Genomic DNA, 16,025 nt, shown 5'->3' on the forward strand with positions numbered 1-16,025 from the left:
ACTATAATCTGTATTTGCACCAGTCCCATGCAAATGACATTTGTCTGAATCTGTAGAGCACATGTCATGAATGTAACAGCACTATTTAAATGTTTCATAGCACATAATATAAGTGAGGAGCATATAGGGTTACACTCAGACATGCCAGACACATGGTCTTCAACATGAGTCCATGTTTATTTTATATTTTATTGTGTCAGCTTGAAACCATACAACCATGTAGTGTAGTCGAACAGGAATGTGCATGGCGAATCAAATCCCAAATAATCCATGAACCAGACGTCTTGATTGCAGTTCACTTTCCTGACCACTAGATGTCCTACTCGAACACTGTGTCATTGAGGCCCCGAGTAATGAACCATTTTTGTGAATACTGTGTCGAAGCTTCAACAAAGCCTTGATTGCCCAAATAAAAGTGCTTAAACAGTGTACAAAGAAGTAGTAAAATGACAGAAACACATTACCTTTGAGTGGAAGACAGACGTATTGTCGCTGTTTCCTGAGGTGGCTAATATATACTGCTGGCAACAAACAGCGGCGCACAAGGTTCAACTCTGCAAATTTTTGGTTAACTTATGGCATTTGACCCCGCCCGCTCGTCTTCAGCTGCCAATAGCAGAAGAACGTTAAGGAAGCTTCCAAGGAATCCAGAGACATTTTTTTCTAGGTTTCAACGGTCATGAGTTCATAATAAAAATGTTAAAAGATCACATAAACGCCTATAAAGGTCAAGTTTTTGTAGTTACAAGCAAGATGTGTACCAAGTCTAAAGTTATCTTTGTTTTGATATATTTAAAACAACTGAAAAAAATGTCATTTTCCATTGATGTTATCTTTAACAGTTTTGATATATTCAAAAAGAAAAAATTCTTGGAAAAGTCATTTTCCATTGATTTCTATAAGAGAAACAATTTTTCACAACTTGTACGAAAACCATAGATCGGATTTAATTTTGTGCACATACCTCAAAATTGTGGGAGTAGCATGTCGAAATTTTGGCAAAAATAAATAAATAAAATGGAATAATAACAACAACAAGGGGAAAAAAGAAGAAGCCTACAGGATTCCAAGTGGTGTGCTATACTCCTTTGGAGCTCACACACTTAATTCTAGTTCTATTAGTGACAACCTAGTTCATAGCACTGACTGTTCCTCTGTAATCTTCCCACCCACAGGAAGCTGTATAAAAAACATGGCAGAACTCCTGTCAGTTATCACCCGGGAGAGAATACAAACTGGAGTTAAAGAAAATCTTTGCAGTGTTTACTCTCCTCTTGAATTTACACTTTACCTGTTGATTCTACACAATGAAGCCAAACAACTTGGTTGCTGGTCTCACATTAGTTGGTTCAGAGACACCAGCCTGGTCTCTCTTCTTAAAGAAACGCATTGCAATATTTTGTAATGCAAGACACTGGGCCATTAGCCACGAATCCTTTAATGACAATGATCCTTTGAAAAATATAGTTAAATACTCGACTTAAAAAAGAAGCCCGACAGCTTTGTCAACAGATGTGTGATTAGTTCAAAGTGTGACTGAAGGGAATACACAGCAGAGAATTATAGACATGCAACATTGTCATAACACAAAAACAGCCAATGTTTTTACCAGAAAATATACAACTCAACAGGAACTATCTGCACAATCCTTTGTATAATGTTATTGCACAGACATGCAATCCAAAGCACATAATACAATAATTAAGCATTTATTTTAGTATAAATAATACACCTCTAGGCTTTTTTCCCCTCAGCTACTGTACATTATAGACAATGTAAAAGGAACCCAGAAGATGCATGGAGTCACTCACATTGCTCCTCAGTCTACTTGGCATACTGTCCACTGCGATATTTTATTCCAAACATAGACAGAGAAACTTTAAACAGATTTGTCATTTCTTCCTATACAAGTAAATATGAGAAGTGCTACCCTCATTCAGAAGCCAAAGAAACCACGGTCATGGCACCAGGACCAGTTTAAATTCAATATGCCCATAAATGACAGAGATAAACAATTAAGATGTGAAGCACTTGCAGAAAATAACATGTAGCCACATATATTCAAATAAATCAAAATATGACAGAGAGGGAAAAATAACTAGTATTGACACATCAGCTGACTTGTGACAAACACATTTGGATTACATTACCACACTGTATGTTCTAGCCCTCCTGTTATGTTGCAGGTCAAATTGACCCACGAACATAACTGCTGAGCAGGCATCACCTGAGAAATGAACATAACAGGAGGGTTCCCTCCTGTTATGTTCATTTCTTCATATCAAATATTTGTCTCATTTAAAGCAGTTATGTTTGTGGGTCAATTTGACCCGCAACATAACAGGAGGGTTAAAAGGCCATATATCTAGGTGGGAGTGAATCCAAAAAGAAAAGTGCTCTGTGAGAGAAATGCTTTTTCATTTTGAAGATTCACTTGCATAATAAAAGATGAGAAAAGAAAAAAAAACAGAGGGCCACAGGTAGAATCAATTCAATGACTCATCATCATTCAAAGATCACTTAGTATTCAAAGATCACTTAGTATTTCATCTTAGAAAGGTGACACGCAGTATTACATTTTATGGCTATTGTGCAGCCTGTAGTTAACTCACTCCCTGGCTTGAAATGCACTCACAACATAGATAATGTTTTTAATAGCGTAAAGAAAAAAGAGACAACAGCTCCTCTGCCTGCTGCTGAGAAACATTCTGACATGTCACCTCTTGTTCTTAAGCTTTAAGGTCAGAATGATTTCAAACTGTGAAATTACTCCAAGAAACAGACAAGACCTGAGTCATTAGCCTCACTAGCAGCCTATCTGACAGAGCAGTCTAATTCTTATTGTCCTAGTCTTCCCATTACTCTTTTAAACAGGTTTACCAATATGGTCCAAACCTGCCAGAACATCCCCTGCTGACAATCATGACATGGTGACAGTGTGGACAAAGACTTAAAACACATTAAGCATGGTTCGACTGCTGAGAACTAGCTTTAATGGTGGGACAGGGTTGGTATTGCAGTGGCTCTCAGTCCCAGTTTTCCCAGTCTTCATCCAGCTGGTAAAAAGATGAAAATGGTTAGAGAATTTCTCCCATTTTCACATATTAATTTAGGTAAGTAAGAGGAAAAATAAACACGAACCTCTCCAGAAGTTTCTATTTTAGAGAGTGCCAGCTGGACTTCTTCCTCTGTCATATCCAGGTCAAAGTCTTTCTCCCAGTCCTCACTCACATCAGTGCTGGAACCTACAGGGAGAGAGGCAAACTGTAACCTTCACATTGTTGCTTCCTCTAAGTCTATTTAGTAGAAAAGTCCTAGTCCTTAGGGCACCATACCTTTCTTGCCATTGTTAGAGGGTGTAGACTTCCCACTGTCAGAGTTCAGTTCAAACACTCTCAGGTCCTGTGGCCCCTCCTCCTTTGTCGCCTCAGCTTTTGAGACTAGGGCCCTTACTGGTGCCCCATCAACAGCGACCTCTGGCTGGGCTACAGCTTCCACCTTGACAGGCCTCTGCTCTTCTTGTGTCTTGTCCACAACATCTTCCAAGCTAGCTTGTGTCAGTTTCTTGGCCAGCTCCATGGCAACAGGCTCTGGCCGCACTTCCACCTGCGTTGGCAGGCTGACGCTGTCACTGCTGATTGAAAGGGTGGCATCACGCTCTTCGCTTGGAGATAGGACGGGACTCAGCAGTGTCGTTCCTGTGGGAGGTGTCAAGGTTTCGGGAAGATGGGTTGAACTGTTATCCAACGGGGGTGTAAAAGTGATTTGAGATGATGATGGGGTGCCAAGAAAGTCATCTGACAGTAACAGCGGGAATACCAGAGAGCCAGTGTAAGTGACAGGACTCAAAACATGGCAGATTATTAGCAGTGTAATGGTGATGCTGACATACCTTCCTCCTCCTCCTCCCAGCCCAGGATCTCTGTGTGTGTACTCTGTTCTGCTCTCTGCTTCAGTGCCACTCTCCGTGCCTCCTCCTGGGGTACACAGTGAGATTTTAGTCGCAAGAATTTTACTGTAGGACCTTCATAATTTTTATGGATGTGGGTTAGTAATATGCCAGTAAAACACATAAAATGGAAGCAATAATGCACACAGTGTCAAAAATCTGAATATGACAGTAATCTTCAGTAAGATTGACTGCAGGGCTGCTGTACCAGACTGCATTAACTTGCACTGGTATTCTCAGTCTTCTGATATTGCATGGTGTAAAAAAAGATTCTCTATTTGTGAACATACGAGGTGATTTGTCAAAATATCTTGGAATAAAATTCTTTGTAAGGTCTGAAAACCTTGCAAGCAAAATGTATTTACTAATTAAATGTATGTTTAAAGATCACATAAACATCTCCTTTTCAATTGGATTTAAAAGATTATCCAAACCACAGCCAGTGCTTTCTATAAGCAGAACAGGCAGATGGAGCCACTTATGCAGGTGTAGGACCTAGTTTGGTTTTACATGTATTTTCCTTTATAAGACAGGCAGGACAAACCTGCATCATGACCTTGCCTTGTGAATAACAATTTGAGGTGACCTTAAAATTAATCAGCAGGGGGCAGCAGAGCCAATGTATTCAGCTGGCATGAATAAAGTGAATACCTGGTCCAACTGGAAGACTTTATAGAAATACCTCTCCCAAAATTCAGAATGGGTTACAGCTGCTGGCACCTGTGGATTAAAAACCAAAAACTGTCCTTATCTGGGTTATTAGTCTAAAACAAAACTGGCTACAAATTCCATAACAATACAAACAATACAAAATGCGAAGAAAAGCATCAGTAGATACCATTTTGGTATAAAGGGCACGTATAGAGGGACTGTTGACCAAATGTTCTGAGATTTCTCCTTTCATATTTTCCAAACTGAAGCTGGACAGCCAGTTGTCAAACTGCTCTGGAGGACCTAGACAAAAATAATTCCTGATTAAAATTCACTAAAAGGCAAAGAAATGTGAAAACACATATGTAGTAAACATGCATTACACTATTTGTCACAATTGGTGCTCATATTGCTGAATTAAATAGTGAAACAAAACACAAAGCAAACGCTGATGCTTTTAATAATGGGTGAACATAAAGATAAAGGCAGATATGCTAAACCTAAACCTAGCAGCAGAAGGAAGTACAAAAACAGAAGCATGGTATACTGTGTATGTTAAAAGGAAGTCCAAATAAAAAGCTAGACTACGAGTATCAGCCACAATAGTAGGAAGCACCACAATTAAACATATCTTACAACTCAGTTCAAAACAAAACCCAATGAACAGTGTAACATTGTGAACCAAGTCTGACATGTACTCTCTGTGTACTGGCTTACCATCAGGCTCATTGCAGTATGTAGCAGGGTCAGCCTGCAGACTGTAGAGACGTGCCTACAGGAAAAGATGATTAATGATTAGGTGTGGTTGTTGTGCTTTTACATGCACATCATTTGCTCACTTTCAAAATCCTGCAGCCTCTCATAACTAAACTAAAATAAGTCCTGAATCAACACATTACTACAAAGGTTTTTCATTCACTAGCCACTAGCATTACATGAGGCCCAGCTCAAGAGCGAAAGGATGAGAGTGTGATGTTAGTTTAAGCTTAAAGTTACAGTATGGATCCTTTTTCAAATATCATTTTAGCAGAAACACCCCACAAAACTGATCTTAATGGGGAGAGTTGCTGTCAAAGGCTGTCGTTACCCAGAGGAAACCAAAAAAATTGGATTAGATCAAGAACTTAAATTGGCACCACTTTAAATAGATAGAGTTGAGAAAGAAATGAGAGACATTTGCGAGCAGACTTACTCTTTCTGCCTGATTGGTATGTTGTGAATTTATTATAGTAGTACGTTAAGGATTCAAACAATTACCCTTTGGTGCTTTTAGCTGAATCATGCTAGAATGTGTCATTTGCACTCCCAGTGTGGCTGTAACAGCAGCTGGCTAAGCTAAGGATGTCACTGTGTTGCTACTTTCCATTTGACAGCTACATCCAGGTAAATTCATACACAAGCCACATGGCCGGTTTACAGCAGCTGTTGAATCAATATGTGATCATGAATTACATTATTTTAATACCAACCAGCTGTATCTGTCACAGCCTCCACTGACCTGGTGACTATTTCCCAGGAGCCTGGCTCTTGTCACTGCAATTTGGCACCTGCTGCAGCTGCAGTGAGAGTTATGTGCTATTAGCTGTGCCTCTCTCTTCAGATGTAGCTACACTCAACAGTGTGTTTTATGCAATTTGAGGCATGTTTTCAGACAGCACGTCCTATATGATAGAAAAACTTGACTGACGTGTTTTTGTGAGGTGACCATGCAAAATGACTTCACAAAACATTTCTGTGGACCCATGTGGAATTTTCTGCTGATGTTCACAAACTCTGCTGGCTGCAAATGTGCTGTGTCCACCTGTCATGAAGTCGAATTTGCTATTCAGTTATGCTGTGTTTAAAGTAGACATAAAGCAGGGCAGTCAAGTCAGTAATGTTGTTTCAATGCCGAACAGTTGAATGCTGTCTGCTAACTTGGTGACTTTCTCTCCAAATTGTGATACTGTGTTACTGGTTTGGTGCTCATGATGGGGTGGGTGGAGCAGAGCAAGCAGGAAGAAGAAGGGCTGAGTGAAGCAGAGGCAATTAATTCTAGAGTCTCATGCTAGTGCTAGCTTACTGCCCACCTTAGTACTGTCGTAAACCTCCGTGGTTCCTGCCGCCGTTGCCACCAATGTGATAACATCGCGGTCAATGGTTTTATCAGGGGGTGGAGCAAGTGTGTCTGTTATCACTCCTAAGAAACTAGAGAGGCTCTTCTTCACCTTCTCTGTGGTCTCTGACGATCCTTCCACCTGGCGAACAGCGCAAATAGACGTGTAGACAGCAATACTGCTATACTGTCAATCAAAAACAACAACCCAAGTTAAAGGCCTCAACTTACTGCAAGTTTGTTTCTGACAGCAGTAGCCGTAGCCACAATTGAGCAGGCTGTGTCATGTTGTACCACAGTGGAGAACTCTGTCAGGTCTCGCTTAAGGAAGTCTAAGGCCTCAGATGACTGTGAAGGAGAGGAGTCAAATAATCGACATCTAAATCGCCTCCCATAGGAAAGCACTGTTTAAAAAAGTATGTGTATAAATTGAAAAAAACTATAAGTCATAGCCTAGAAAACATTTAAAATTGACAATATATCTTTTAAATAAAACAGAACATACTGCTTCTGTTAATAAGGACTGTACATAACAAGGTTAAAAAAAACTTCAGGCACTATAAATGAATGCACCTCGCATCCATTTTATTTTGGAATGTCTTCAAATAACATCAGTTTTCTTTCTTCGAAGTTGAAAGAAATTCCTCAGGGCAACATCAGCAAAAACACTGTAAATGCCAAACAGTTCCTAAAGATACACAAACGATTTAGTATTTTCCATCAGGTGTATAACCCTTTATTTACCTTATCTTTCACGGCCTGGAAGCTCTGCTGAAGCCAGCCTCCCCACCAGCCTTCTCTGCGGTCATACACACATTTAGACTTTAGATTGAGAAAAGTATTGCACAAACCCAACAGGACCGCTGTACATCGAATGGTCACAATGAGTCTTCAGTTTAGCAAGACTTCAGGCTGTCAGCCTCTGACTTTCACAAGCTATCTTCAGCTAAATCACACATGTAGCCTAGCAAGCTAAACGAGTTTGCTAACGTCAGATACCAACTCGATACAAGCTCATTTGTTGAAACAAGCCGTGCGTATATTTATAAGGCTGCATGTAAAATAGTAGATAAAATTTTAAATTATCCACATATAAAGCTTATTGGATTTAACTGTGCGATTTGAGCTGCTCTACACAACAACTAGCCAGGCTATGCTAACGCTAACTAGGCTATGTTTTGGTAAACAAATGCACTTCCTGAACTGATTCCGGGGACCATCGAATACAACTTTTGAACAAAATAATTACAGCAAATCTAATTAGACAGAAAGAAAGTTAGGAACACAATATCTAGTTAAATTATGGTCTCAGGCACAATACAGTTTAAAACTAAAACTAATTTGCGAGTTCACTCTTACCCCTCAGCCATCTTCAGACGATGACATCATCAGTGTTAGGTAAACTCTGACCCCGGATGTAAGGCTTTGAAAAAACAAAACACACACACGTGATACAACATGACTTCCCTTTTCCGATCAACTACATAGACAAAACAGCTACATATAGAGATAAGTCATTGTTGTTAAACTGTTCTTTATAGCTTATAACCAGCAAATGTTTTACAGTCTTTGGTAGCTATGGTGTCTGCAGACTGCAGAGGACAAAACTTTCACCGGAAAAAACCGAACAGTATATTGGTAAATGCAGAAGTTTAAAAAGTAGGTCTACTCTAGTTTGAAGAAATCTGCTAGAGGACTTCCAATTGTTATTGTCGTAGTTTTGATGCTTGGTTAGAGGTGCTGTGTTTCAGTATTGCCATCAGGAAGTGGAACAACATTATATAAACATCTATCTAAACAACAGCAAAATTTGTTAAACACTGCATCATAGATTCACACATCCAGTCATTTAGTGGTCAAAAAGTGAAACTAAAATTTGGTTTGTTTACTACTAGATAATACAATATCATACCATACCCATACCCATACCATAGACTCTCACTGGTCAAAAAAGTGACAAATCCAGTGTGATGCAATGATGTCTGTGACTTATTATTGTCACCTGGACATGAGAATCGAGTTTTAAATAAACTTTCTAAAGCTGAGAGAAAGTATATGATATGGAACAAAGTAATTCAGGAATGGCATCAGTGTTGGGAACAAGAAACAAAAGGGAGGCATTTGTTCTCACTGCAGAACAAGAATACTTAAAGAGCTCATATTTCTCCGCTAAGGCACAACATTCACTCACCCAAATGGTTCCCTTGTGAAAAGTGAGATCCAGAACAACATGAATTGTGTCCTAAAGTCCTTGATCCTGATTGGATCCAGATCATCTTTTCGGGTCTATTTCAGGAATAAGCAGTATAGATAATGCATGGATGGATAGGCAGTTAAACTGTGCATCATACTTGAAAGTTTCAGGGTTATTTCTTCATTATAGGCCAAATTATAGCAGGAAAGATGCTTTAATTGGGGTTTTCATTGTTCATTTTAAATGGCCATCAGATCCAGAATCTGGATCAGAGCTGGATAAAATTTGGTCTGGTGATAAACATTGACACCCTACATAAGTGTAGGGTGTGCCACCCCCCCCCCCCCAAAAAAAATTTATTTTGATAACTTTTGATGGAGAAAAATTTGTTTTTCAAAAATGCTTCCCCATGTTCAAGATGGGAATTTTGACTTTTGACCCATTTCACCCAAAATCTATAGAAGTGATTATAATCACTTATATGGTTGGTCCCCACCAGTGTCTGTACCAAGTATGCTGATGATCTATCCGACCGTTTGTTTGTAATCCTGCTAACCAACAAATACACACACACACAGAACCGAAAACATAACCTCCTTGGTGGCGGTACTAAGAAAAGGAGTATGAGGGGTCAAGAGTAGTATTGACTACAATGAATATTGGGCACACAAATCTAAATGGCACATGTAAGATTACATGTGAGCATCTAAGTGGATTATGTGAGGAGTAGCAGCAAGCAGAAACAGTGGAACTTGTTCTAATATAACACAGAGGGTATGGGGCAGAAATGGAAGTGAGAGTGCCAGCGCAGAGGAAGCTTGATTTGGAGGAAAATTAAAAAATTTTATGGAAATTAGAAGGAAAGAGAGAGATTAACACTTTTTAAATTTCTAATGGATAATCAAAAAGATATACTAGCCCAAGTCAGAAAGTGGCTGGCTCCTGTTAACCATCAGAGGTTATAAATTCAGACCCACCCCCCCCAAACCAACAGGCATCATACCTGGTTTGTCCTAGTGAATGAACCAGGCACAACAGAGATTTCTCTGTTGAGAAAAATAAAATCTTGTGTTCAGTGTCTTCCCCTCTCTTAAATGCTCTGCATACCATGTTATATATGTGATAATTGTGTGAAAAGATCCAGAATTAATCAAAAATACTTTTCTTTGCAGCTAAGTGCATCATAACAAAGGAGGAAACTGCAGGATGATATTTCCATAGGGGAGACTAATGATTTAAGCATATGCATGTTGTTTTCTTTTCATTAAAACTTGTTGAACCAATAGGCTGTGCATGAAACCAAACAAATGTATCCAGACTAACCTTTCTTTCTTGAGCCATTAGGTTGGCTAATTAGTGTTTAGAAATCCCAACTGGAATCTCGGCATCAATCGCCTCTTTCCTTTACATCTGTGAACATGCGCATTGTTGTATTGTATGCATGTGGCTGTTGACTCCCAGCAGCTGTGCTCTCCCCTCACCAATATACTGGATGAAAGAGGGGTTGTAGACTTTACTGAGTACAAAATGAAAAAAAAAACAGGCAACAAGTCCTTGGAAGTGTGTTTTCTCTTAATTGAAGTTCTCTTTTTCCCAGATGCTACACAATGTGTGTGTGTATATTCTACAATATGTCTCCCCCGTCCAGCTCCTCAAGCCTCTTAATTGGGTCTTTCAGTCCCTTAATTAACTCTGTCAGGGCAGGTTGTGCTGAGCCAAACTGGGACAAGTACTCCTCTGTTGATCAGTATCTGAAGATGTGAACTGATCCATCTGTTTACAGCAGAAAGGGAACATGTCACTATGTCCTTTGTGTTCCTAAACTAAGTACATTTACAAGTACTGTACCTAAATACAGCTTTAAGGTACTTGTGATTTACTATTTCATGCTACTTTATATTTTTTACTTTATTACATTTTAAATGAAAATATTGCACTTTTTACTCCATTACATTTATATGACAGCTGTTATTACAATTTTACTGATTCTTTTTCATTTAAAACATATAATTAGGCATTTACAGTTCATGTATTGTTCAGTGAAAACACCTTCCTGTTATCAGGTCATTTTAGTCTAGAATTGAGTTTACATAGTATAGTTTTTTGATAAAAAACTTTGAAAAATGTCAGCCATTGTTGTAGGAATATTTTAACGTGTTTTCAACATAAATAAAATATTTATTTCAAATCAACTAATAATTCATGTGACATTCTTTCTTTTTTCAAGATGCAGAAACCCATTTATGGTGTACTGTTTTTGTTACTTTAAGTACAATTTGATGGTCTTTTACTTGTAAAAGATTATTTTAAATTTGTAGAATCCCCACTTTTGCAATATTAACTGTGTGCATAATTATGACTAAAACCAGTGCTGCCACTCCTGGGTAGCATATGCTAAAGAGCAGCACGATGACAGCAGCGGCTGACCATAATGGCACACATAGGACCTGCCCATATTGTATGATTTAAGAAGCATATCCATTACACACCACCCTCATCACACCCACACCCACACACAGTCCAGACTGCTGATGCTACACCATGGGTTAATACCATCTGGTGCCGATCAGGAAACACCAGCTTTGCACAAGTCATTGTCTCTAATTATCTACCTAGAGCAAAGGGAGGCCAGTCCCCAATAATCTCCACAATGTGTTCTGCTTCCCATTCCCACCTGTGCCCAAATAAAGGGGGGTGGGGGGGTGGCCTTGTGGGAGGACTCAGGGTCCCAGTGTCAGGAAACCAGGGACCAGGTGATGGTGCTACGCCAGTCCTCACGCCAGCAGCTTCAGCGCTTGGTTTGCGTGGCAGCTGCCTCCCCCCACTGAGACATCCCACAGCTGACAATCCCCCAGTACTGACAGGGGCTCTTTAGAGTGTCAATAGCCTCATATATTAGAGCTAACCGCTTTTGTGGTGAGCGAGGGTGTCAGGCCTTTTGGCCCGACAGCGCTTGTTACCATGATGAAATGTAGATTGAATGGAGGGGATCTGTGTCCCAGGCACGAGAGTTTGGTCTGCCCCGTCCATTGTGTCCCACGCATGGCTATTGTTCAGACCTATTCAGGACCTTCAGAAGGAGGAGGGGTAGGAAGGAGGCGGGTGAGAATGAGTTACATCTCTTCATCTCTGCCCTGATCTGTAACTCATCTGTCAGCCGTGGGAGGATAAGCATGTATTTTACACGCTTGATTTATTGCTAAGTGGAGGCCAGCTATTGCTGGGTTGTTAATTCATGCTAAATCACATCTGTGGCAGTGTGTATAATAGTTATTTTTATGGTATAGTTTATGGTATAGTTGAGTAATTATTGTCACTAGTCAACTAGCTCTTTTGAGCATAAATGCAACAGAATTTGGTGGGAAATGTTTGTTTATTATGTGAAAATATTCATCACACTACTACAAGAAATTCCTGTATGATTTTAAACGGAACATTTTTAGACTGACTGCATTATGTCCTCTGCTTTACATTTGCCCTTTGTTTCCCTATATCCATGTTCTTATGAGACAGTGACAAATCGTTGGCCTGCAGCTAAGGACATGGTTATGTCCCTCGCCTGTGTCAGACAAAAGTGACGCGCCTTCCTGGCGCCTGTGTCACCCTTTCATCTCCTGCACCCTGTTGAGGTGAAGATGGATGGTCCCCTGGCTCAAGAACACCACATTCAGCCTCTGTGCTGGCATATTGTCTCACCCTTCTGTCCCTCTTTGGTTCTTTAGAGGTTGGTCTGTCCAAAGCTGTTTAGCGACCAATGACACACTTTTTGCACTCATCCCTTGTCCTTCCAAACATCAACACACTGTTAAAAAATGTTACTGGCTCTGCTCTATATTTTTGTGTCTTAACCCCTTACACAAAAGTAGCTGCATTATAAAAAGAAATAGTAATAGAAAAATACAATAGTATAAATATTTCAGGATGGCGCTCATGAAGAGAAGGCAAACAAGTTATTTTTGTAACAAAATTTTAATTTAGGAAAATAGAAATCTTGCACAACAGAACATAACAGTTCCTTTTTTGACAAGTTTTCATCACCACAGATATCAGATAAATTACAAACTTTGCTTTGATAAAATCCCATTTGCATTCAGAGTTTTCAGTATGCAGAAAAGACAACCGATAAAAAATAGCAGCAGATTGCATTGCAGAAACTATATACAGTATGCACAAGCTGTGACACCACCCATCGTTCACTCAGTTCATGTAACAATCGTCTTTGCGCTGTTTTTTTCTTTCACTATGTGGCAGGCTATGGAGTGTGGAGGTAGTGGTGGGCAAAGGCTGGCAGAGTGAGCAGGGGCAGGGCATGCCGGGAAAATGCCTGTAGGAGCTGGTCAGGTGGAGGGGGTCCTTTAGAAGGCTCTGGACTGGAGCATGAAAACTCAAGAAGCTGGTAGATGGAGGGGAGTGTGGGGCTGGGGCTGAAGAAGGAGAAGGTGAGTGATGCTGGAGAGTGGAAGGTGTGCTGCTCACCAAAGTGTGCAGGGACTGGGACAGAGGATGCAGGGGGAGATGGGCAGGGTGGGTAGAAGTGCGGCTCTGCACAGCAGCACCTCCATAAACATCTCCCACCAACTTCTTCATCTCCTCCAAAGAGCTGGACAGCATGAGAATGTAGTTGCGTGCCAGCAGCAGGGTGGAGATTTTGGACAGCTTGCGGACCGAGGGGCCGTGAGCGTAGGGCATGACCTCTCTCAGGCCGTCCATCGCCTGGTTCAAATCATGCATTCTTTTCCTCTCGCGGCTGTTGACCTTCAGTCTCAGGTCATGAATCTCTTCTTTGCTGAGCTCAGAGCGGGTCTTGGTTTTACCGCCCCTGCTGCAGAGCTCGGTCCTGCCCTGGTCGGCCTCACTGTCTGCTCTGTTCTCTTGGCAGTATGTCTGAAACATCTTGTTGGAAAAGAAGCTCCCAGCTGAGTCGTCCACCACCAGGTCTGGGGATGAGGAGCGGCTGCAGGTTGAGTCAGCGTCGGAATCCATCATAGCTTAAGCAGGAGTAAATGAAAAACTGTCCAAAAATGATTTCAAAAATGATTTCCTAATTTCTTGAGCAGTTCCCTGTAATGTCTCTCAGCATTTGTGCTGTTCACTCTATTGATCCATCTGTCCACAGGAGTGAGTCTGTCTAATCTGTCACCATCTGGGCCAAGTGGGGTGTATTTGTACCACCGGCACAACAAAAGAACAATAAACTGCATAATGAGACACTTAGAACCACAGCCAATTGCAGAAGGGACACACTTTCACACCCCCACCCCACCCCCACTCTACCCACCTCCTTTCTAAAGCCCCCATTACACCTTCCCACATTAACTCTTCCAACCCTGATGAACCTCCTACACATTAACCAGGAGATGTTCACATGTTGTGTTAAGCTATACACATATGACCAAAAACTCATTAAAGACTGTTAAATCATATATGTGTGATGACAAGTAAAAATGTTCATTTAAGTAAGTATGATGAAGTAAAAGTGAGAGTGAAAACTCCAAACCTACTAATGAGTAAAACCACTGTTTTTATTGCCCTGTTCCATAATACCAGATATATGATGCCTTCAAGGGCTTATTTACATATGGTATCCATGAGACGCTCTAGAGAAAGGTATGAAGCACCATATGAGGTACTTAAACATGTAAAGAGCAGCATTAATGGCAGACTAGATACAATGGAACCAGGAGCTCAACACAGAAGGGGTCAGATAAATTTGACTTGGCTCCTGAAACAGTGTGAAATCACATCCCTATGCCTGAAAGGAGGTCCCTTCATCTGGGGAGGAGGTAGTTAAAAAGATACTAGAGTTAGCACAGCATTGTCTTCCCCTAATTCAATCATAAAGCTACTAGAACCTTCCCAGGTTTAGTTTTTATAATTGTTTAAAGAACATTTTTCACACTTTCTTTCTTTTGGTGGTGTCATGAACATGAGGCAAACTTAAATAAATTGTTCTATAGCATCCTTCTCATTTCAGATGCAGAACTTTTCATCTATGACATATAAATTCCTGCCAGGATAAATGTCCAGCATGTATCTGCTAATCTAATCTTGTGGCTGGATCAAGCTGACTTGTACACATCTCTCTCTACGGTGTTCAGAGGCTGGATTTCATAGCTCATGTCTGGAATTTCCTACCTCCCTTTTGCCCAGCAAAGCCTCCAGTGCAGCAGCGCTAGAAGGCCATTAGTTTGATAATAAAATAAAACTGCTCATGTGTTACACCAGTAGCAAAAGACTTATGCAAAAACATCAGCTGTGTGAACTTTGGTTGCAGCATTGATTCTTGCCTGGAGCACAATAACTAGTATACATCTGTTATACTGTACAAGTCTTCTGTTCAAATGGAAGAAATATTATAGAGGCTCCCCTGTGTCTTTCCATCATCTATCAACTCATCTGAGAAACTATTTGAGTTTCTCTTCGTCTGCACAGCAGGACAGGACACCCAGATTTATATTTACCAACACATCTAGACATTCTCCTCCAACAGTAGGTGTCTGTGCTTCATGATTGTTGTAGAAATGGTTGTCTACAGGAGTAAGTTTGGATTGATCACTGACATCAAATTCATATGTGTTGTGTATATTATTGTTTCCCAACATTCAGAGCTCTCTCTCTGGTACACCATGCTTTAGTCACGGTATGTATTGGTCTGATTTCAGCTGGTCGCATGGCGTCCAATTTTTGTGACTTGGTGTGCACAGGGCCGGTTTCCAGTACATTACTTCTATTGCTATTCCAGCAGTGTAGATTGTGTTTTTCTCAGCAGTGACACCTATCATTAAGGAGAAGACTGCAGTGAGTCTAGTGCACCTCAAGTTCAAGTATAAATGGCTCTGGCTCTATGTTGAATTACAGTTTGAGAGTGCAATGTCCAATACAGCCAGCATAACAGTGAATTTACGCATTCACTTTTTATCTGTAATTTCATTGCAGCAACATTTGAAAATGGAGTCTCTCACTTAATACCTAATACCAAGGGCTCCGTGTTGCAAGCTAATACACATTAGCCAAGACACATTTGACTTGTTTTCTGACCTTGTACCTGGCTTTGTTGGTTTATGGAGTGTTGATCCACGTCAGTGTTTGATTTTTATTTTATTTTTTTTTCTCTTCTGCATGGATACTGTGAGTCA

General features: G+C 40.4%; 2 protein-coding genes across 3 annotated transcripts; both read right to left on the minus strand.

The window, feature by feature from the left end:
- Window positions 1–2,280: 2,280 nt before the first annotated feature.
- On the minus strand, window positions 2,281–8,112 carry bsdc1 (BSD domain containing 1). Of its 2 annotated transcripts, XM_020608771.1 has the most exons (11): window positions 8,055–8,107; window positions 7,440–7,494; window positions 6,927–7,043; window positions 6,670–6,837; window positions 5,318–5,372; window positions 4,788–4,903; window positions 4,601–4,669; window positions 3,893–3,977; window positions 3,336–3,797; window positions 3,142–3,245; window positions 2,281–3,056 (listed from the first exon to the last, which is right to left on the minus strand). In XM_020608771.1, the coding sequence occupies exons 1-11, from the start codon at window positions 8,063–8,065 to the stop codon at window positions 3,027–3,029; spliced, it is 1,272 nt and encodes a 423-aa protein (XP_020464427.1). In that variant the 5' UTR covers window positions 8,066–8,107; the 3' UTR covers window positions 2,281–3,026. The 2 variants fall into 2 exon arrangements, with proteins under 2 accessions (XP_020464427.1, XP_020464428.1); XM_020608772.1 differs by lacking the exon at window positions 6,927–7,043 and having other exon boundaries at window positions 6,670–6,882; window positions 8,055–8,112.
- A 4,974-nt stretch (window positions 8,113–13,086) lies between these two features.
- Window positions 13,087–13,872, minus strand: olig4 (oligodendrocyte transcription factor 4). The gene has a single exon (XM_020608571.1). The coding sequence runs from the start codon at window positions 13,870–13,872 to the stop codon at window positions 13,087–13,089; it is 786 nt and encodes a 261-aa protein (XP_020464227.1).
- Window positions 13,873–16,025: the final 2,153 nt, after the last annotated feature.

The sequence above is a fragment of the Monopterus albus genome, unplaced genomic scaffold (genome assembly GCF_001952655.1).
Source record: "Monopterus albus unplaced genomic scaffold, M_albus_1.0 scaffold94.1, whole genome shotgun sequence".
Taxonomy (NCBI): Eukaryota; Metazoa; Chordata; class Actinopteri; order Synbranchiformes; family Synbranchidae; genus Monopterus; species Monopterus albus.

What these genes read in the sequence shown, in the direction of transcription:
- bsdc1 (XM_020608771.1), bottom strand. An exon ending in CTGTCAGAAACAAACTTGCA is followed by an intron (nt 6,838 to 6,926) that starts GTAAGTTGAGGC and finishes GCTGTTCGCCAG; the next exon opens with GTGGAAGGATCGTCAGAGAC. An exon ending in GTGCCCTTTATACCAAAATG is followed by an intron (nt 4,670 to 4,787) that starts GTATCTACTGAT and finishes TTTAATCCACAG; the next exon opens with GTGCCAGCAGCTGTAACCCA.
- olig4 (XM_020608571.1), bottom strand. Translation starts at nt 13,872, where the DNA reads ATGGATTCCGACGCTGACTCAACCTGCAGCCGCTCCTCATCCCCAGAC.